General features: G+C 45.8%; 1 protein-coding gene across 1 annotated transcript in view; it reads right to left on the bottom strand.

Annotated features, from left to right (window-relative positions):
- LOC144257474 (ceramide synthase 4-like) overlaps positions 1-22,321 on the bottom strand; it is a 73,216-nt gene that overhangs the window by 16,398 nt on the left and 34,497 nt on the right. The window contains exons 4-7 of the mRNA XM_077805447.1: positions 21,564-21,621; positions 17,528-17,620; positions 4,460-4,588; positions 1,769-1,875 (exon numbers count right to left, since the gene is read on the bottom strand). Of these exons, the coding sequence (XP_077661573.1) occupies positions 1,769-1,875; positions 4,460-4,588; positions 17,528-17,620; positions 21,564-21,621 (387 nt within the window). The remainder of the gene's footprint in view (positions 1-1,768; positions 1,876-4,459; positions 4,589-17,527; positions 17,621-21,563; positions 21,622-22,321) is intronic.

Below are 22,321 nucleotides of genomic sequence, written 5' to 3'. Positions count from 1 at the left end.
CTACTACTTCTTCCCAGTTTGTGAGCAGCAGGTCAAGAAGAGCTCTGCCCCTAGTTGGTTCCTCCAGCACTTGCACCAGGAAATTGTCCCCTACACTTTTCAAAAACTTCCTGGATTGTCTGTGCACTGCGGTATTGCTCTCCCAGCAGATATCAGGGTGATTGAAGTCTCCCATGAAAACCAGGGCCTGCGATCTAGTAATTTCCATGAGTTGCCAGAAGAAAGCCTCGTCCACCTCATCCTCCTGGTCCGGTGATCTATAGCAGACTCCCACCACGACATCACCCTTGTTGCTCACACTTCTAAACTTAATCCAGAGATTCTCAGGTTTTTCTGCAGTTTCATACTTGAGCTCTGAGCAGTCATACTGCTCTCTTACATACAGTGCAACTCCCCCACCTTTTCTGCCCTGTCTGTCGTTCCTGAACAGTTTATATCCATCCATGACAGTACTCCAGTCATGTGAGTTATCCCACCAAGTCTCTGTTATTCCAATCACATCATAATTCCTTGACTGTACCAGGACTTCCAGTTCTCCCCACTTGTTTCCCAGGCTTCTTGCATTTGTGTATAGGTCATGCACTTAGGGACTAAAAGCAAGGATTTTTGCTATAAGCTGGTGAGGTATCAGTTGGAAATGACAGAGGACGATAAGAACCTGGGTCTATTGTATGAACACAGGATGACTCTGAGCCCCCAATGTGAAGCGGCCATGAAAAAGGCTAATGAAGTCCTAGGATGCATCAGGCAAGGTATTTCCAGTAGAGACAGGGAAGTGTTAGTACCATTATACAAGGCACTGTTGAGAATACGGTGTGCAATTCTGGAATACAGTGTGCAATTCTGGTCTCCCATGTTTAAGGAAGATGAATTCAAACTGGAACAGGTGCAGAGAAAGGCGACTAGGATGATCAGAAGATTGAAAACCTACCTTATCAGATGAGACTCAAAGACCTTGTCTTGTTTAGCCTAACCAAACAAAGGCTGAGGGGAGATATAATCGCAAATACATCAGAGGCATAAACACACAAGAGTGAAAGGAGTTATTTAAGTTAAGTGCCACTGTGAACACAAGAACAAATGGCTATAAACTGGCCATCAACAAGTTTAGGCTTGAAATTAGATGAGGAAGATCAGGGGCTATGAGGGGATCCTGCCCTGGCTGGTGTAGGATCAGGGTAGGGGGATGGATCCCAGTCTCAGCTCCTTGGCGTCTGGTGCTGTGGTGTCTCCCCAACCTGGATTAATCTGTATTCAGATTTCAGCTCTGACCCTTGGTCTCTCTCCTATGCTTTCACTATACATTGTTCACACCCTGCTGCCTGATCTCTGATCTGAAAGAGCCTTCAGCCTATAGCCACAAGCGAGACCTTCTATACAGGATGTTCTACCTCAGGTGTCCTTTCTCTGAGAGATGCCAGTATCAGAAACTCCAAAGTGGGAGAAACTCCAGAGTTTCTTCCCAGCCCCAGGCATTCAGAGATTGGCTTATTCTGAACAGGTGTCTGGGGATAGAGGGAGCAGAGGCTGCACCTGGAGGTTCAGGGTTACATGGGTTTATTTATCGAAGGGAAAATAAATCATTTTTAAAATTATCCCAGATTCAACAGGGTCAGGACCCAGTGGGATCAACCTTGCCCTCCAAGGAGCTTTGAACTACTCGATGGGAGCTGGGCAAGCCAAGCAAGTCCCTGGTGACTCTGGAATGCTTCCTTGGAGGTGCATTTGAAGAGAACGTGAATAAACCTGCAATAAAGCTGAGGCTCACCTGCATGGGAAAACGATGAGCCGAGTAACAAAGAAAACAAATGAGAAAGTTAAGAAGAGAAGGTCCCTTGCGTGTCTCCAGTTCAAGTAATGAAGCAACTTGGTTAGCTGGGGAGAGAAGAAACAGGCCATTAATGTCAGCCAGTGTGTGATAGCACCATGAACACCCACACAGCGCAGTGAGGCACAGTGCAATATTCAGCCCTCATCAATCTCAACAGAGGTCAAAGATGGGTCATAGGAACTGAACTCCCCTTTCAGACCTGCAGGCAGCACATCCTGGACAAGGTGGAGACCCTTAGTGAGTGCAGGAAATTCCATTTCCTGAGAGAGAGAAGGAACTCTTTACATACTCTGCCCTGAATTTTATTTAATAAAGTACTTTCTGGTTTTTTCCAGAGAGTTTTTCCTGCTCCTGGGACAATGTTTATCTAGGTCTTTTCAGCAGCGAGAAACTGACTCTCACCTGCCTGACCTGTTTGTATCTTCATTTACCCCAGGACAAAATGAGTTTACAGTGTTCTGAGATCAGAATGGCAGCATTTTGCCTTCACTTTGCACAGGTATCACTGGTGACACAAGGTGCCAGGCACAAGAGAATCAGACCCAATAATAGTAATTCCTTCTAAAGCTGCTACTTGTCTAGAAAAAGCACCAAATTATGAATCACCAAACGAGCTGGAGAAGAAGTAATATGTATCTATAAATTCTTTTACTCGACAATTAACACAGACTTTACACACCTATAACCTGTAAGGCAGGTGATAGCCTGGTCATTGTTAGGATATAGATATTCAGGCCTGTCTGCAAAGGCCTGTAGTTTAAGAATTTAGGGGTATTCTTATCACTTGGCTAGTTCTAGAGGTATAAAAGAAAGAATCAAAATCACTGTCTGCTGGTGTAAGGGCCTTCTCTTACTGTGACAGTTTGAGGCCCTGTTCTTAGGCTAAGGCCTTTGAAGCGAACAGTCACATCCTCACATTCCAAACTAATCACATTGAAATAAGGTGCTATTGGGCTGTCAGGCACTATCAGGACAGGATTGTATTCCTATCACCTCCAGAGAAAGGGAAGTGCCTAGAAAATGTAAAAGGAAACTTAGTTTGATAGCATCCTGTCTGGCAAGAACTCACTTATCAATAGCTGGGATGTGAAATCCTCACTTCTGTATTGTTTTGTCATTATAGTTCCCACTTTGCTATTGTTTGTCTGTATAATCTCTGTCTGGTTCTGTGATTGTTTCTGTCTGCTGTATAATTAATTTTGCTGGGTGTAAACTAATTAAGGTGGTGGGATATAATTGGTTAGCTAATCATGTTACAATATGTTAGGATTGGTTAGTTAAATTTCAGTAGAATGATTGGTTAAGGTATAGCTAAGAATAATACTATATAAATTAGGGGCAAACAGGAAGTAAGTTGGGATTCGAAAATAAGGAAAAAGGAACTTGTATTTAAGCTTGCTGGAAGTTCACCCCAATAAACATCGAATTGTTTGCACCTTCGGACTTCGGGTATTGTTGCTCTCTGTTCATGTGAGAAGGACCAGGGAAGTGGGAGAGTGAAGGAATAAGCTCTCTAACAGTCATTTTAATTCTAATGTTTCTAAGAGAGAACATGCCCAGGTTTGGAAACTGTGTAAGTGTCTAAACTTCAGTGAGTCTGTTGTATAATGTTTGCTTGGGATTGGACTACATGTTCACCCAGCTAACTAGAAACAAGTTTCAAACTCTTGGTGATTGCTAGATATTCTGAGACTTTGAACTACATCCATGCAGTGCGTGTACACCCATTCTTTGCGGAGAGGAACTCAAGCCAGCATGCACAGTAAAACAGAAGGAAACATGCCTAATGCTGCACATAACCAGATTTCCCAGTGGCCACTGATTTTGGGCATCCAGCTTGTGACACTTGAGTCTGATTTTTGGAGGTAATGAATGCCCACAGCCCTACCTGAAATCAATGGGAGCTGCAGGGCTCAGCAACTTTGAAATTCAGGGGTTTGAAGTTGGGCACCCAAAAACTGGGGCATGCATAGTCAGTGGTTACTTTGGAAAATTTGGGCCCAAGTATCTATATAATCTAATCAAATGTCACCAGAAGCTGTCACCACTCTTAAAAAGATAGTGACAGTAATTTGGAAGTTCTAGTAGAGATTCCATAGTGAAGATTGTGCTGAAGTTTACACTCAAAGCAGGACTAAAATCCCTCCACTTCACAATTTAATTAATAAATTCAATTTCTAAATTTGACACCATTGCTCATCGAAGGACAATTGAATCGTCTAGGTTTTTCTTAATACTCTCTTACTTTTCCAGAATGAAAGTTGAGTTAGTTGGAAGTGGAGCCGCTTGTGTTGCTAAGCGCATGTATAAGAGAGAGCAGGATCAGAACCTAATATTGTCTGACACGAGAGACTGAACTAGTTCACCCAACACATAATGCTGCTGAGTTCTTTTGAAAACGTTTTTCTTAGCATTTCTTTTTAGAGATAACAAAATAAAATGCAGGGGACTGGGCTAGACGACCTCTTGAGGTCCCTTCCAGTCCTATGATTCTACGAAAATAAACCAAGAAAATGGAGACATCATGGGAGGGTTATTGCAATGTATCCATTACAGTGCAACAGGAGTATATACTCTAAGAAAGGAAGCCAAAGTGCATAGCTATTTTATAACCAGTGAATAACCTACCTCTAGGAGAAAAGTGGAAGAAACATGGAGCAACATCACCAAAGACCCAATCCGGAGGTAATTGGCACAGTACGAGAAACTGATCAGGATGATGGTAGTTGTGTGGTGCACCATTTGTTCCTTAAAGTCCTGGAATAAGAAGACAGATTGAGTTCCAGTTTTGTGACAAACTGCAGCTACCAGCACAAGGGATACCGCTGCCTTTCCAGTGTTTAGAAACTGTCTCTAGATAATCTAAACTCTCTCTTGATGTACTGGGATCTCACCTGGTTTCCCAGAGCATGACATGAGTTAGATGCAGAGAAATGACTTTGAGAGTATGGGCATGGCTACACTTGCAGATGTAGAGTGGAGGTGGGGTTGCCCCCAAGGATTGCGTCCTGCTCTTTTTAGAAATGGCAGGTGGTGGGAGCAGCACCGGAGCAGCTGTTTGCTTTTTGCGCTTTGGAGTAGGCATTCCGCACCTCCTTCACGTTAACCCTGCACTGCACTGCGTCCCAGTTATGGCCCTTTTCCAGCATGGCCCTTAACATGTGCCCAAAGGCATCGTAATTCCTGCGGCTGGAGCGCAGCTGGGACTGGACAGCTTCCTCCCCCCAAATACTGATGAGGTCCAGCACCTCGCCGTTGCTCCAGACTGGGGCTTGCCTGGCATGTGGCGGCATGGTCACCTGGAAAGGTTAGCTGAGAGCACTCCACGCCTGCCTGAGCAAACAGGAAGGGGAATTTCAAAATTCCCAGAGAATTTAAAGGGCGGGTCTGATGGTTGGTCACCTGAGGGCAGGGCAGTATAGTTCAAAGTGATGACCAGAGTGGCTAGAACTGGCATTGTGGGACATTTCTGGAGGCCGATCAGAGTGCATTAATAGACCAGGGCATCCACACTGGCACTGTAGCGCTCCAGCCCAGGCGCAGCAAGCTTTATGCTTCTCATGGAGGTGGATTACCAGGAGCGCTCCAGCTGCGGAGTCTGAGCACTCTACATGCCTTGCCAGTGCGGACACCTCAGGAGTTAGGGTGCCCGGGGCTGATTTAATGCTCTCTAACTTGAAAGTGTAGATAAGGCCTATGTCTACCCTTTGAGCTGCAGGTGAAAATTCCAGATTGAGCAGACATACCCACGCTAGCTCTGATCAAGCTAGCACACTAAAAATAGAGTGTAGCCACAGAGCCACTTAGCAGGTGCTAATCAACCCTAGTAGAGTGCTAACCTCTTGGATGGGTATGTATTTGGGATGGCTAGCCCCTTCTGCCACTTGTACTGCAACTGCTACACTCCACTTTAAACCTGCTATCTCTATAAGACCTAAAGAGGGCCTGACTCCTCGAGCTGGAATTTACATCTCCGGCTTGAAGTGCAGACATACCTTAATAGGAAATGTATCCATGCTTACCTGGAAATTTCCTTTCTTTGAGTTAGGGTGACCAGATGTCCCGATTTTATAGGGACAGTCCTGATTTTTGTTTTGTTTTTTTATATAGGCTCCTATTACCCTCCACCCCCGTCCCGTTTTTTCACATTTACTGTCTGGTCACCCTACTTTGGGTTATCAAGGTTCACAGATCCATTCTAATGGGTACTTCAGCCTGATTGCTGCATGGAGGGGTAGAACAAGACTGGTCTGTCACTAGCAGCAAGGGAATGCCCCACCCTCTGCAGTTCCCTCCATGTGAGACCACTTCCACAGCAAGGGTAATACCACTGTACTTCCCTAAATTATAGAAAAGGAGTACTTGTGGCACCTTAGAGACTAACAAATTTATTTGAACATAAGCTTTCGTGAGCTACAGCTCACTTCATCAGATGCATTCAGTGGAAAAAGTATTTTCCACTGAATGCATCAGATGAAGTGAGCTGTAGCTTACGAAAGCTTATGCTCAAATTTTTCCACTGAATGCATCTGATGAAGTGAGCTGTAGCTCACGAAAGCTTATGCTCAAATAAATTTGTTAGTCTCTAAGGTGCCACAAGTACTCCTTTTCTTTTTGCGAATACGGACTAACACGGCTGCTACTCTGAAACCTAAATTATAGAGTGTGTTAATTATACTTCAAAGGACAAGCAAAAACTAATTTCTCCTAGACCAGAGCAAGGGGACAGTTTCTCCTAATGAAACAGACCTGAATTTTGAATGTCAATTTCCAGGTCTATTCTGGATGATCTGTTTGTCTCTGTTTGGTAGCCAGGTCTATGGACTTTATCACTCAAAGAAAAGAATTTTTTTTCCAGGTGAGCACCGATAATTTTTCCTATTCTTCATTGTGCTAAGAACCACAGATATCATACAATGGGCTTTTATTTGTCATTGTGCCTCCAGAGCAGGAAGCAGGATTATCCTTTAAATCTGGACATCGAAAACGAAGTAAAATTATATATCCTGTATCTTTCCCTGAGCACTGAGGTGTGGAGAAAACAGCTGCCAAAAATAGAATTGGCTAAAGATTGGATGACCAAAAAGAAACAAAAGAGACTCAAAACTCAAAAAAGAACTAGATAAATGCATGGGGGATAGGTCCATCAATGGCTATTAGCCAGGATGGGCAGGGATGGTGTCCCTAGCCTCTGTTTGCCAGAACCTGGGACTGGATGACAGAGGATGGATCACTTGATGATTACCTGTTCTGTTCATTCCCTCTGGGGCACCTGGCATTGGCTGCTATCAGAAGACAGGTACTAGGCTAGATGGACCTTTGGTTTGACCCAGTATGGCCGTTCTTATGTTCTTATGATCACATTTGGCAAATGTATGTATTGATGGCCACAAAGCCTCCTAGAAGACCTCATGACAGGACATGTGACTTCTCTGCTCTGAGATTGTCTGTGCTCCTAAGGAATGGACTTTGATACATGAAAGTAGGAAGTATATTTCTTGAATTTACTTTGAGAATGAATGTGACAGTTGTGACGACTGCCTATCTGAATTCAAAATATAATTCTGGGTCTCATCTGGGTAAACTCCCAACTTCACAACTCATCTGATTGGAGAAAATAGCTATCAGCTGGTCTAATTGGCCTTTTCTACCTTAAACTGCCAAGCTGAACTCCATTATAGTGAGCAAGGGAACAAGATGTTGAGCATTATCTGCCATGTTGCACTCCACAAAGGTGAGTAGTGGGGGCTACTAATTTTGTTTATTTATTTCCTCTCTGAGAGTTTGTCCATGTAATCCAACTGCATAGGAAGAAACAAAATTGGGCTCAGAGATTGCTCCAAAAATATTTCTTTACAAATACATCAGAGGGAGGAAGGGAGAGGAGTTATTTAAGTTAAGCACCAATGTGGACACAAGAACAAATGGATATAAACTGGCCATCCACAAGTTTAAGCTTGAAATTAGACAAAAGTTTCTAACCATCAAAGGGTTAGGGTTCGGGTTCTGGAACAGCCTTCTGAACAGAGCAATGGGGGCAAAAAACCTAACTGGCTTCAAGACTGAGCTTGATAAGTTATGGAGGGGATGGTATGATATGAGTGCCTACAATGGCATGTAGCCAATCTGCGACTGTTCACAGCAAATATCTCCAATGGCTGGTGATGGACACTAGATGGGGAGGGCTGTGAGTTACTACAGAGAATTCTTTCCCAGGTGTCTGGATGGTGGGTCTTGCCCACATGCTCAGAGACAAACCGAGGTCAGGGCAAGTCTGGGATCAGGAAGGAATTTTCTCCCAGGTCAGATTGGCAGAGACTCTGGGATGGGGGTTTTGTCTTCATCTGCAGCCGGGGTACTTGCAGCTTTAAACTAATGTAAATGGTGGATTCTGTAACTTGAAGTCTTTAAATCATGATTTCAGGATTTCAGTAACTCAGCCAGAGGTTCTGGGTCTATTACTGGAGTGGGTGTGTGAGGTTCTGTGGCCTGCAATGTGCAGGAGGCCAGATTAGATGATCATGATGGTCTCTTCTGGCCTTATAGTGTATGAGATGATTGGCTATCTTCTTGTCCTCAAAGTGTCAAGGCTTATTGTCTTGTTTTTCCAAGAGGACCCCTTCTGGGTATCTCATGGAAAGTACTAGGGACTCCAGAGGCTCCACCCACATGAGGTCTGCCCAGGCCAGATAGGTCTGTGTTTCCCCTAGAGGGCCTAGCCTGGGCTATCAGCAGGGAAACCTGGGGAGCCCTGTTGTAGAGGTGGCAGCAGTGGGAAGGAATTTGGCCCAAAGGCCCGTTGCTGCACTCTGTGGAGTCAGCCAGGTCCAGGCTGTGTTCAGTGCCCTCTGCCCTAGGGGAAGCAGTGAGTGGGGAGGTGGCTGAGCCCTGCAGTGAGGAGCATGGCTGCTGAGTTTAGAAGTGTGAGCAACAAGAGTGATGTCGTGGTGGGAGTCTGCTATAGACCACCGGACCAGGGGGATGAGGTGGATGAGGTTTTCTTCCGGCAACTCGCAGAAGTTACTAGATCGCACGCCCTGGTTCTCATGGGTGACTTTAATTTTCCTGATATCTGCTGGGAGAGCAATATAGACAATCCAGGAAGTTTTTGGAAAGTGTAGGGGACAATTTCCTGGTGCAAGCGCTAGACAAGCCAACTAGGGGGGGAGCTTTTCTTGACCTGCTGCTCACAAACCGAGAAGAATTAGTGGGGGAAGCAAAAGTGGACAGGAATCTGGGAGGCAGTGACCACGAGTTGGTTGAGTTCAGGATCCTGACACAGGGAAGAAAGGTAAGCAGCAGGATACGGACCCTGGACTTCAGGAAAGCAGACTTCGACTCCCTCAGGGAATGGATGGGTAGGATCCCCTGGGGGACTAACATGAAGGGGAAAGGAGTCCAGGAGAGCTGGCTGTATTTCAAGGAATCCCTGTTGAGGTTAAAGGGACAAACCATCCCGATGTGTCGAAAGAATAGTAAATATGGCAGGCGACCAGCTTGGCTTAACGGTGAAATCCTAGCGGATCTTAAACATAAAAAAGAAGCTTACAAGAAGTGGAAGATTGGACAAATCACCAGGGAAGAGTATAAAAATATTGCTCGGGCATGTAGGAATGAAATCAGGAGGGCCAAATCACACCTGGAGCTGCAGCTAGCAAGAGATGTCAAGAGTAACAAGAAGGGTTTCTTCAGGTATGTTGGCAACAAGAAGAAAGCCAAGGAAAGTGTGGGCCCCTTACTGAATGAGGGAGGCAACCTAGTGACAGAGAATGTGGAAAAACCTAATGTACTCAATGCTTTTTTTGCCTCTGTCTTCACTAACAAGGTCAGCTCCCAGGCTGCTGCACTGGGCAGCACAGAATGGGGAGTAGATGGCCAGGCCCCTGTGGAGAAAGAGGTGGTTAGGGACTATTTAGAAAAGCTGGACATGCACAAGTCCATGGGACCGGACTAGTTGCATCCGAGAGTGCTAAAGGAATTGGCGGCTGTGATTGCAGAGCCATTGGCCATTATCTTTGAAAACTCGTGGCGAACGGGGGAAGTCCCAGATGACTGGAAAAAGGCTAATGTAGTGCCAATCTTTAAAAAAGGGAAGAAGGAGGATCCTGGGAACTACAGGCCAGTCAGCCTCACCTCAGTCCCCGGAAAAATCATGGAGAAGGTCCTCAAGGAATCAGTCCTGAAGCACTTACATGGGAGGAAAGTGATCAGGAACAGTCAGCATGGATTCACCAAGGGAAGGTCATGCCTGACTAATCTAATCGCCTTCTATGATGAGATTACTGGTTCTGTGGATGAAGGGAAAGCAGTGGATGTATTGTTTCTTGACTTTAGCAAAGCTTTTGACACTGTCTCCCACAGTATTCTTGTCAGCAAGTTAAAGAAGTATGGGCTGGATGAATGCACTATAAGGTGGGTAGAAAGTTGGCTAGATTGTCGGGCTCAATGGGTAGTGATCAATGGCTCCATGTCTAGTTGGCACACGGTGTTAAGTGGAGTGCCCCTGGGGTCGGTCCTGGGGCCGGTTTTGTTCAATATCTTCATAAATGATCTGGAGGATAGTGTGGATTGCACCCTCAGCAAATTTGCGGATGATACTAAACTAGGAGGAGTGGTAGATATGCTGGAGGGCAGGGATAGGATACAGGGGGACCTAGACAAATTAGAAGATTGGGCCAAAAGAAATCTGATGAGGTTCAATAAGGATAAGTGCAGGGTCCTGCACTTAGGACGGAAGAATCCAATGCACCGCTACAGACTAGGGACTGAATGGCTAGGCAGCAGTTCTGCGGAAAAGGACCTAGGAGTGAAGGTGGACGAGAAGCTGGATATGAGTCAGCAGTGTGCCCTTGTTGCCAAGAAGGCCAATGGCATTTTGGGATGTATAAGTAGGGGCGTAGCGAGCAGATCGAGGGACGTGATCGTCCCCCTCTATTCGACATTGGTGAGGCCTCATCTGGAGTACTGTGTCCAGTTTTGGGCCCCACACTACAAGAAGGATGTGGATAAATTGGAAAGAGTCCAGCGAAGGGCAACAAAAATGATTAGGGGTCTGGAACACATGACTTATGAGGATAGGCTGAAGGAACTGGGATTGTTTAGTCTGCAGAAGAGAAGAATGAGGGGGGATTTGATAGCTGCTTTCAACTACCTGAGAGGTGGTTCCAGAGAGGATGGTTCTAGACTATTCTCAGTGGTAGAAGAGGACAGGACAAGGAGTAATGGTCTCAAGTTGCAGTGGGGGAGGTTTAGGTTGGATATTAGGAAAAAATTTTTCACTAGGAGGGTGGTGAAACACTGGAATGCGTTACCTAGGGAGGTGGTAGAATCTCCTTCCTTAGAAGTTTTTAAGGTCAGGCTTGACAAAGCCCTGGCTGGGATGATTTAATTGGGGATTGGTCCTGCTTTGAGCAGGGGGTTGGACTAGATGACCTCCTGAGGTCCCTTCCAACCCTGAGATTCTATGATTCTGTGATTCTATGATGTGGCTCTAGGGACTTAGAGTCAATCTTCCACCCAGTGCAGGGCCCTTCTGGCATCATTCTCCTTAGGGAGATGGGACTGGGGGAACTGCTTGCTCCTGGAGCTGGCTCCTATCCTGCCTGACCTGCGGGAGCTGGGTCCAAGGTGACCCATCTGCACTGAATTGCAGGGGGGAAGGGAAGTGGAGTGGAGGGGACAGTTTTCCCAATCGGCAATCGCAGACCTGGGACTAGGGTTTAGATGGACGTGCTATGGAGTCCAAGTGTTAGTCAGGAATTTGAAATAAAGTTTGGAGTTTCTCTCCAAAAAGTGCTGCAGCAGGGAGGGCCAGGGAGCTCTGGCTGCTGTGGAGGCAGATAAAGCAGGAGGAACCTCAGAGGGTGGGCCATTCACCTGCTGCCAGTGATGGACAGGTCCGGTTTTGGCCCAAAGGACCCATTGTAATGGAACTGTGGATCTTAGCACAATGATGAAAGTAGACATTGTGGGACTGCATATTTATCTTCTCAGTGACTCCCGACTGCATGGGCTGAGTTTATGTCAGGAGATTTTTTGCACTGCCAGGAACTGGGATCTGAAATTTCAGGTGGGCTCTTTTGGCCTCTGACATCATCCTGAGTGTAATCAGAGCTTACCTGACTGGTGATGCAAAGGGCAGAAAAGAATCGAGCACACTTTAGAACAGCCATATTGGCTCCACAGGGCTAAGCAGGGGTAAGAGCTGTTTGTGTCAGAAAAGGAAGCAAGTATGACACAAAGACAACAGGGAGTAGGTACGGAGAGCAAGAAGGGTTATTTCCACAGCTTCTTTTCTGAACATTACTGCACTTTAGTTCCCCAGTTTCTCTCTCCTCTCAGACATACTTGTATTTGTCACCAGGGGCTGCAGGTCAGATTTGGAGGTGGGGCTCTGAGCTACCCACATCTTTGGGGTATTTGGATTCAGACCCTCTCCACTGGTTAAGAACTGAGGCCTGGTCTACACTTAAAAATTTCACACCCAGAGTGCCATAGTAAGGTCGACCTAATCCCTGGTGTAGATGCTGCTAGATCAATGGAAGAATTCTTCCAGCAACCTAGCTACCATCTGTCAGTGAGGTGGATTAACTACAGCGATGGAAAAACCCTTCCTTTGACGTAGGAAATGTCTACACTATGGTACTACAGTGGCACAGCTGCATTGTAGTGTAGACATGGCCTGATGCTGGCTTCAAAAGCAGAAGGTGAAGGGAAAGGTGGGGGTGGGGGGAGGAATGAGTCTTTACCTTGGAACCATCCCACTCCCTGTTGTGACCAAATGCCCCCTGCAATGAGAAGAATGCTGCTGCCACTAACTGGATTGGGCCGAGAGATTTTATCAGTGGCATTCTGAAAGCATATAGTGGCACCTCAATCCTGCGTGTGTGCCATGTCTGTGCCTAAGGCTTCAGACGGGGGTTACCTAGAAATGCGATCCTTCAGCCTGGCTTCATGAGAATGTTACTGAGCTGGCAGAAACTACCTAGCAAATACTGATCTCTCTCAGTATTTCAGTGGTGCTATCACGGGGGTAGCATAGCATCACACAACAAAGAACTGCATGCTCCTTAAGTGGCAGCATGCTCACAGCCTGGTTCCCAGCGTGCAAATTTGGGTGCTTTGTTTTGTTCTGTTCCTGCTTTCTTCTTTCCTTCTCTTTTCGCCCCTTCAATCTCTCCCATTGTGGGCTGGGCTGTTGTAATAACTGGGTCTATACAAGTACTTTAACTGTGAGCTCACCTGTCAAAAGTACATGAAAGTTCATAAGATGTCACAACAACCTATAATAACAACTGTTGAGGGGAAAAGGCTCAAAAGGGAGACAGACAGACTGAGTTTGTCCAAACAAGACAGCTTCCTGACATAACTCAAGGACTGTGTTCGGATCATGCCTAGTGAACAAGAAAACCAGAAGTGGAACCAGAAATCAGCAATCCAAAATTGGTGTGTCAGAAAGTGGCCTAATTGGCAGAGAAAATAACGAGGGGATGGGCTATTTTGCCCACCATTTCCTTTGTAGGTCCTCAAAGACAGAGACTTTGGGGAGAAAAATTAGCTACTGGAGCAAGTTTCACCACCATGCCTGCCCATCTCCCCCCCATCTCTTGGGAGCCCGGGGCCCTCATCATCCTAATCCTCAGAGCTGCCCTGACCTAGCAGGACCAGAGAGCGGGGCCCAGATGACACCACCACCTCCAGCGGCTCCAGCTGAACCCCAGACACCACCTGGGCTCAGACTCTAACAACAGCAGCAGCAGCAACAACGGCTGTAGCCCAACTCAGCTCACTTCTTCTTTCTCCCAAAGGACAGTTCTCACCATCTGTGAGATCAGCCGTCAGACAAGGGGCTTTTCCTTCTAAAATCTCTCTCCAGCTAAAGGGAAAGGGAACAAAGGACATTTCTAAAATGAAATGATTTAATAGCTTTCAAATGCTTTAATTGTTTTTCCTTCTTTGCTTTCTTTTCATAATAGTTTAAAAGGATTTTTTAATGGTGTGTTTGCCATGGTACCAAGCAGGCTGAGGTCTCTGTATACCAAACCCCAGACCTCATTTAACACTGTTTAATGTTGGACTGTGACTGTGTTATGTTTACACCTTTGGCCCGTTTATTCCTACTGCAAAGCCTGGGAGGAAAACTGCCGCTCCATTGCTGCCCCCACGACCTGCCATTTCTACAAAGAGCTGGACGCAATACTTGGGGGTGACCCCACCTCCACTCCGAAGACCACCATGGACACTTGAGAGCCCAGTTCAACAAGACAGGAGGAGGAAAGAGGGAGCAAGGGTGCTGAGGAGGAGGGGTACAGCCCGGCATCCCTATATGCATGCAGCAAGGAGCTGTTCTCAAGCCAGGAGGAAGGTAGCCAGTCGCAGCAGCTGGTGCTTGGGGAAGGACAAACAGCAGAGGAGGTGCCCGGTAAGCAGCTTTTATTTTGGGAAGGAAGTTGTTCAGTGCAGGCTCTTGGGGTGAGGAGGGTTAGGGCTGCATGCATTCCTAGACGCGGAATAGGGGGTCGATGTGCTCTCTCACATCGCGGTAATCGGCCTCAGTGATATCTTCAAAGGTCTCATGCAGAAGCTGGGCAATCCGCTTGTGCAAGTTCCTTGGCAGAGCTACTATGCTCCTTGTCCCAGTAAGGCTAACATGTCCATGCCACTGTGCCGTGAGGGGCAGGGGGACCACTGCTGCACACAGGCAAGTTGCATATGGGCCAGGGCAGAAGCCGCATTGTAGTAGAAGACCCTCCCTTGCTTCCCAGGTCACCCTCAGCAGCAAGATATTTTCCAGGATGAACTCATCCTGTGGAAAATGTGGGGACAGTGTTCAGTACAGGGGCCCCCTGTAGCTGTTGGGTCTTCCCAAGGCACAGAACCCCAGAGGACAGTACAGCCGTGAAACAATCAGTCACCCTTGCCCCTGTGCTTACTCACCATTTTGGGGCTCCTGTGGGTTATGTGTGCTCGATTTGGGATGGGCAATTTCTGATATTGTGTACACTGTACTTGTCTTTAAGTATGGCCAAATCATTGCTCTGTCTGGTGTGAACAATGCTGTCTCTGTTAAGTGTTGCATTTTGGCTTTACAGATGCAGCCTTGAGATCCCAGCCATCCTTGTTATCAATGGCTGAAAGACTCCAAAGATTCAGGAAGCCTTCGCAAAGAAGACCTACTGCATGAAGTTGTGCAGCAGTCCCTAAAAAAAATCAAAAAGTGCAGGAGTGGCGGGAGAGAGAAAGGAGGCTCCGCCAGCAGAATGCGGATCGCCAGCACCAAAGTACAGAGGGGTGCGCCCCTCTGATAGCCCTGCTCTCTGGTTGTTCAAATTCAGCCTCCAGGTGTTGAACCTCTGAGGTCCATGACTGAGTGAAGCTTTCACCCTTCCCTTCACAAATGTTATGGAGGGTACAGCATGCGGATATAACCGTGGGGATGTTGTCATCGGCCAGGTCCAGCTTCCCATACAGACAGCACCAGCGGCCCTTTAAATGGTGAAAAGCACACTCCACAGTCATTCTGCACTGACTCAGCTTGTTGTTGAAGCGGGGTCTCCAAGGATCACAGTGGGCATTTCGACTTCCCCTATGGTGATCTTCTGGTCGGGGAAGAAAGTCCCAGCTTGCAGCTTCCTGAACAGGCCTGTGTTCTGAAAGGTGTGTGCATCATGCACCTTTCTGGACCAACCTACATTAATGTCCATGAAATGCCCACAGTGATTCACAAGCGCCTGGAGAACCATAGAGAAATACTCCTTCCGATGTAGGGTTGGGTTAGGCTAGGTGGACTGGTCCCAGAATTGGAATATGCATGCGATCTATCCCCTCTCCGCAGTTAGGGAAACCCATTTGTGCAAAGCCAGTCACAATGTCACGCACGTTGCCAAGAATCATGGTTCTTCTGAGCAGGATGTGATTAATGGCCCTGCAAACTTGCATCAACACGATTCCAACAATCAACTTTCCCACTCCAAACTGGTTAGCGACTGATTGGTAGCTGTCTGGAGTTGCCAGCTTCCAGATTGCAGTAGCCGCCCACTTCTCCACCAGCAGGGCAGCTCTCAATCTCGAGTCCTTGCGCCACAGGGTGGGGGCAAGCTCAGCACACAGTCCCATGAAAGTGGCTTTTCTCATCCGAAAGTTCTGCAGCCACTGCTCGTCATCCCAGACTTGCATGACGATGTGATCCCACCACTCCGGGTTTGTTTCCTGAGCCCAAAAGTGGCGTTCCACTGTGGTGAGCATGTCCGTGAATGCCACAAGCAATCTTGTGTCGTGTGCATTATGTGAGTTGACATCATTGTTGGACTCCTCACTGTCAGTTTGTAGCTTAAGGAGTAACTCGACTGCAATTTGTGACATGCTGGCGAGACCCATCAGCATACTCCTCCCGCAGACCGAAAGGGAAGACAGAGCGTGCAGTACAAAAAACGTTGAAAAATGGCGCCAAATGTGGATGGAAGCACAGGGTTTGCTGGGATGCAAAGTGATGCATCACAGGGCATTGGGACAGGACCTAGAATGTCCCAAACCCCCCTACCCCTTTCCCATAAGCCACAGCGCCTGAATGGGAAGAGGTGCTCTGTGGGATAGCTGCCCATAATGCACCACTCCCAATGCTGCTGCAAGTGCTGCAAATGTGGCCACGCCGTGCGCTTGCAGCTGACGTGTGAACAAACTGCAGCGCTTTCCCTGCTGCGATCTCCGAGTGCTGATTTAACTCACAGCGTTCTACATCTGCAAGTGTAGCCATGCCCTTAGGTGAAACCAGTGCAATTTTCCTGTGTAGGCAAACCCTTATTTTGTTTCAAATCAGCTTATTTTGATTTAACTTAAATAGATTAGTTCTGATCTAAACACAAAATTGTGTCAGTTCACCTAAAGGTGTGATTTTAAACCAATGTAGTTCACCTGGGGCCACTTTGCTTGTGAACACTCTTAAAGCTATTTAAACCTGATTTATATCAATTTAGCTTGTACCTGTAAATTACAGGTGCAATGTAAACCCAAATATGCCAGGTTTAAAGTGATATAAATGGATGCAGAGGAGTAAGTACTGGTCTAACTAAATTGTTTTAAAACTGATTTAAATTAAACTGGTGCAACTTCTGAATGTAGACCAGCCTTTAGGAATAGGTTTAAGTGAAACTGAAATAAGAGTGTCTACACAGGGGTTTGCACTGGCTTAACTAAATTGGTACAAATCTGTGTGTAGACAAGGCCTAAACGTAGGCCTTGGCCCTCTAGCTGAAGTGCCCTGTGGAGTGCGGCTGTTTCGGAGGGCCAGGAATTGACTCTTTGAGTTAGCTCAGTCCCACAGATTTATATATTTTGACATTAAATTAAAAACTTTTCTCTGCTGAAATGGATTTCTGTCTGCATCTATCTATTGATCCATACTGAACTTACCACACTAGAACCTGAGCATCTCCCAAACTGGCCTTTGAAGGGAGAGTCACTATAGGATGCAGAGCGTGAAAAACAGATTGGGGTGAATCTCCCCACAGCCTGAAGTGCGGATCACTGACAGACTGATGAGGCAGCCAGGAGACAGTTGTGAGGGTGCAGAGCTGAAAGAAGTGGGAGAGTGCTGGACAGGCACCTGACTTTGTTACTTTTCCTCAGACCCCAGATAACCTCTGGCTGGCCAGTCACATCTCACACATCACTGTCTAGAATCTGAGTACTTCCTCTCACCTTTCTTTTCACATCAAAGGCCATAGTGAAAGTCAGTGACAGGGCAAAGGAGAGTTCCATCATGTAGTACCAGTACACAGAGTGCTGTAGTGGCTGCAACAGCAGAACAAAGAGGCTTAATTAATATGCATAGACAGTGGGGAGGGGCAGACAGCAAATGTAGTCAGCTCTGGTTTTTTTTGCAGCTGTGTCTGAAATGATTTACTTGGGCACAGGGAATTCGGTGAGCAGCTATAGCAGTTATTAAAGAGTGAATCAGTAGAGCTGTGTGGGAAATTGTTTATCTGTTCCGTGAAAAATTTTGAGATTTTAAATTTTTCCCCCTATCTGTATTGAGATGAACCTGACCCCTTTAGATGGAAAAATATATTTGAGAGGGAGACACATACCCCCAGCCACAACCCCAGAAGAGCCAACTGCCCAGCGGGGCTCTTCCTTGGAACATGGATGACCCAGATTCAAGTCCCTCCTCTGCTGGATTTAGACCAGGGATTTGAACCAGGGCCTCTTCCACCCCAGCTGAGTGCCCTCGCTACTGGCCTTTCTCATTGTAATTAGAAATTCTAGGATGTTCCTGCACAACATTTTGTTTTTGTCTAATTGGAATTTTCTGTTTTGTTGAATGTTTTGTTGAAAAATTCCCAACCAGCTCTATGATTGGACTAGTGGTCCAGGGTTTGGCACTGGGATCACTGAGGTCCCAACAGTTGTTTCTGTTTCAGTACCTACAAGCTGATATGCTTCAGCTATTTATTATACTACATGAACCCCCTCCTGCCCCTCATGCACTAATACATGTTAAAGTTGCATAGTCAACACTCAAGATTTATTATAGTGCCTTGATTCAGGGGTGTAATAAATAAAAAGGGAAGGGTAACCACCTTTCTGTATACAGTGCTATAAAATCCCTCCTGGCCAGAGGCAAAACCCTTTCACCTGTAAAGGGTTAAGAAGCTAAGGTAACCTAGCTGGCACCTGACCCAAAATGACCAATGAGAGGACAAGATACTTTCAAATCTGGAGGGGGCGGGGGAACAAAGGGTTTGGTCTGTCTGTGTGATGCTTTTGCCGGGAACAGATCAGGAATGCAGACTTACAACTCTTGTTAAGTTAGTAAGTAATCTAGCTAGAAATGCATTAGATTTCCTTTTGTTTAGTGGCTGGTAGAATAAGCTGTGCTGGATGGAATGTATATTCCTGTTTTTGTGTCTTTTTGTAACTTAAGGTTTTGCCTAGAGGGATTCTCTATGTTTTGAATCTGATTACCCTCTAAGGTATTTACCATCCTGATTTTACAGAGGTGATTCTTTTACCTTTTCTTTAATTAAAATTCTTCTCTTAAGAACCTGCTTGATTTTTCATGGTTCTTAAGATCCAAGGGTTTGGGTCTGTGTTCACCTGTACAAATTGGTGAGGGTTCTTATCAAGCCTTCCCCAGGGAAGGGGGTGTAGGGCTTGGGCAGATATTCTGTGGGAAGACATCTCCAAATGGGCTCTTTCCCTGTTCTTTGTTTAAAACGCTTGGTGGTGGCAGCATACGGTTCAAGGACAAGGCGAAGTTTGTACCTTGGGGAAGTTTTTAACCTAAGCTGGTAAGAATAAGTTTGGGGGTCTTTCATGCAGGTCCCCACATCTGTAGCCTAGAGTTCAGAGTGGGGAAGGAACCTTGACAAGGGGTCTGTCCCCAGGGAACAGCTTGGTTAAGACAAGGAATAGGGCTAGGTTAAAAAGAGATTCAACAAATTGGTGTAAGAAACAATACAATGGAGGGAACAAAAGAGTAATAGTAATAAGGTTATAAAATTACATGGTCCAGCAAAGGGCGCAGCTTATTTCTACCAAATCAGTGGGTTGTTTTAAACTTGTGTGTGTTTCTATTCTTTTAAAACACTGCCCAGTTCTGTATATTTATATTACATTAAAAAACACCTCCATTTAAAGGGTTGCAAAGTCAAGCACTCAAAAGTCAGGAAGTGCCAGGATTAAGACTGCCTTTGCAAACTTACTTCAGTTCCTTTGGGTGTATGCATTAAGATACAGTCTTTAATTACATGATCACATGCGATTTTTGTCCAAGGAACCCTTTTCAGCACTTCTATAAGTCTAAATACATAAATAATTTTGCTTTAGATTTAAACGGTTGATATTCACTAATAATATTTAGCATCTGCCTAGAACGTTGCCTCTGCGGATCTCAAAGCATTCTTACAAATATGTTTATCTGAAGAATATAATTTTAAAGACAGGAAAATTATGGTGCAGGGAATAGGCACTTGCACCATGTCACAGAGCATGTCTGTAGTAGCTAAAGTCACAGAAAAATCCCAGGTCTCCTGACTCCTAGTCGCATACTAGTGCTCCAGCCATGGGGACATGCTTCCTAGAGCTGACAGAGAAAGGAAGGGGATGCAGAACTGACATTTCCATTCAATGAGGCCCTGTTGGGACAGAGCATAGCATTCCCAGGTTCCTCTGCATTTGAATACCCAAGAGCAAAAACTAGTTGTCTCTCAGTAACCAATGTTTCCATTTGATCAACAGAACGGACATCATCCCATCAAAGGTTAAAGTGACATCATCCCCTTAAATTAAGTAACATTAACTACATTGGAAATCACAGCATATATGTTTTAACCCCTATAGATGGGGTATATAGCTTTTGCCCAGTACTGAGAGATTAACAGGTTAAATTCATCTCCCTAAATAAGCCAGAGAAGGCACCTGTATCAAGGGAGTGATGCAGGTTAAGCTGTGGGTGCTTCCCCATCAAGAGGACCAAAGCAGAATGGTTTGGGGAAGCCTGTGTCAGGCTGGGGGAAGACATTAGGCAGAATGTGCTGAGATGTCCCTAAAGCAGACTGGAGAAGCCTGTATCCCCAGCACATCCTCCAGCAGCTGGGAAAGGGCACTGTTTGCTTTCCCATGCTCTGAGAGATCTTTGTGAACCCTGACGAAAGTGACTTGTTTTTGTTTTATTCACCATTAACAGGATCCTTCTTATCACCTCAGATTAGTTTGTCCCCCATTGCTTGTAGGAGTGCAGAGCTGGCTAAGTCCTGACATGGCCATAGCCTTTTTACATCTCTCACCTCTTGTGAATGTCTGACCATCCATTACACCAATGGGATGCAGACTTGCAGACGGCTCAGCTATGTTCAGCTCCACGGGGGAAATGTACTTGCCCTAGGAGGTGATTCTGCCTTTACCACATAGGATCTTTCTATTACACTGATTTGAATGAACCATCTGTGGAAATGGGTGTCTACACAGAGTCACACCTCTGCTGAACTGAAGAGTTAGCCTGCCTGTTAACAGGTGATTGCATTCTTTGGACTCAAACCTAGACCTTCCATGCTTACCAGTCTGTCCCTGGCACACGCTGTAACTTGCCTGAAAAGAGCCCTCTGAGGTCTACCTTAAACAGTACAGGATAAGGGGTGCATCCAGCTGCTTGGCACAGGCCAAGAGAATATGTGAACTTTCTGAGTTGCTGTTACATGGACCAACACATCTGGATGACTTACCTGCCGTGGATACCCCACCCAGCATTCTCTTGGGTCCCCAAACCAGGGCTTCTGTAAAGAAACAGTGTAATCTAATGGTGAGAATGTCAGAAACATTCCTCTCCCCACCAGCTGCCTAATGAATTAGGCCTGTTCCCATTATAGATTATATAATAGTATAAAACAGAGGTGCTTGTTTTGACCCCATCATAAAGGATGCATTCTGAAACAGTCTTACAATAAGATTTTCCATTAGACTACATTAAACTCCTGCTTCTTTTAATATGTGGATGGCCTCACAGGGTTAAATTTCTGTGTTAGCTTTTATGCCCTTTGAACTTCCTGTGTAGTTTTTGGATGATTTAAAAATGTTTTCCCCTAGTAGATGGACTGGAATGTACTTCATCATCCTCATGTGACACAAACACATCATCCTGTTTCTCTCCAAGTACAGAACAGAAATATTTATTGAACATGTTTCCTTTTGTGCATCATTGCTAGCAAGGTAGGGTGGGTGCTGATTACATACTTACATCATACAAGACCACAAGTCCAGTGCAGAAGGAAATGAGGTAACACAAAGAACTCCAACTAAAAGCAAGTAAGAAAAGAACACAGGAAATTAGAAGTTCATCAGAGGTCAGGCTCAGCTCTTCTGGACACACCTAGTGTCAGTCATTTGTGCAACCCCTGACCTTAGCTAATAAATACTTGCACTGCGTATAGCACTCAAATGAGCTCCACTTGATAGCAGAGCTCTAGGTGCACTTTATTCCCTCATTCACAGAAAAGGAGCAACATGTAATACTGTATATAATTGCTCATAACGCACAGTAGTGTATCTCGTATCACTTCCATCAGCCTCGGCCCACTGCTCCATATTCTCTTCTGATAAGCCCAGTCTAAATTTCCTTAGCCCTGGTACATACTGTCAAACTGAAGCACTGCTGATAACAGCTGTCAGTAATGGCTGTGAGCTCACCATGGTTTAAATGGGAGTATAGACTAGAACACACCATATTCACCACTGGTTGAGTTGCCACTCTCATGACAACTATAGTCATCAGTGATTCTATTACACAATGTAGACAAGGCCTTAGGGGGCAGTTTGGGGTGGGGCTTGGTATATTTTGGTTTCAGAAGCACCAGGCAGTCAAGTTTCATCTGTGGAGGATGAGGTGGGAGTGACCGTCTGTGTCAAAGGCAAGCAGACAGATTAAGGAGATTTAGTGGAGAGGATGCTGTTAGGCTTGGCAAGGAGGCAGCATAGTTTCCTGGGAGCCAGGAACTT

The sequence above is a fragment of the Eretmochelys imbricata genome, chromosome 25, assembly GCF_965152235.1.
Source record: "Eretmochelys imbricata isolate rEreImb1 chromosome 25, rEreImb1.hap1, whole genome shotgun sequence".
In the NCBI taxonomy this organism is placed as follows: Eukaryota; Metazoa; Chordata; order Testudines; family Cheloniidae; genus Eretmochelys; species Eretmochelys imbricata.
The sequence above is the reverse complement of the archived record's forward strand: the minus strand, read 5'-3'. Positions and strand labels throughout refer to the sequence as shown.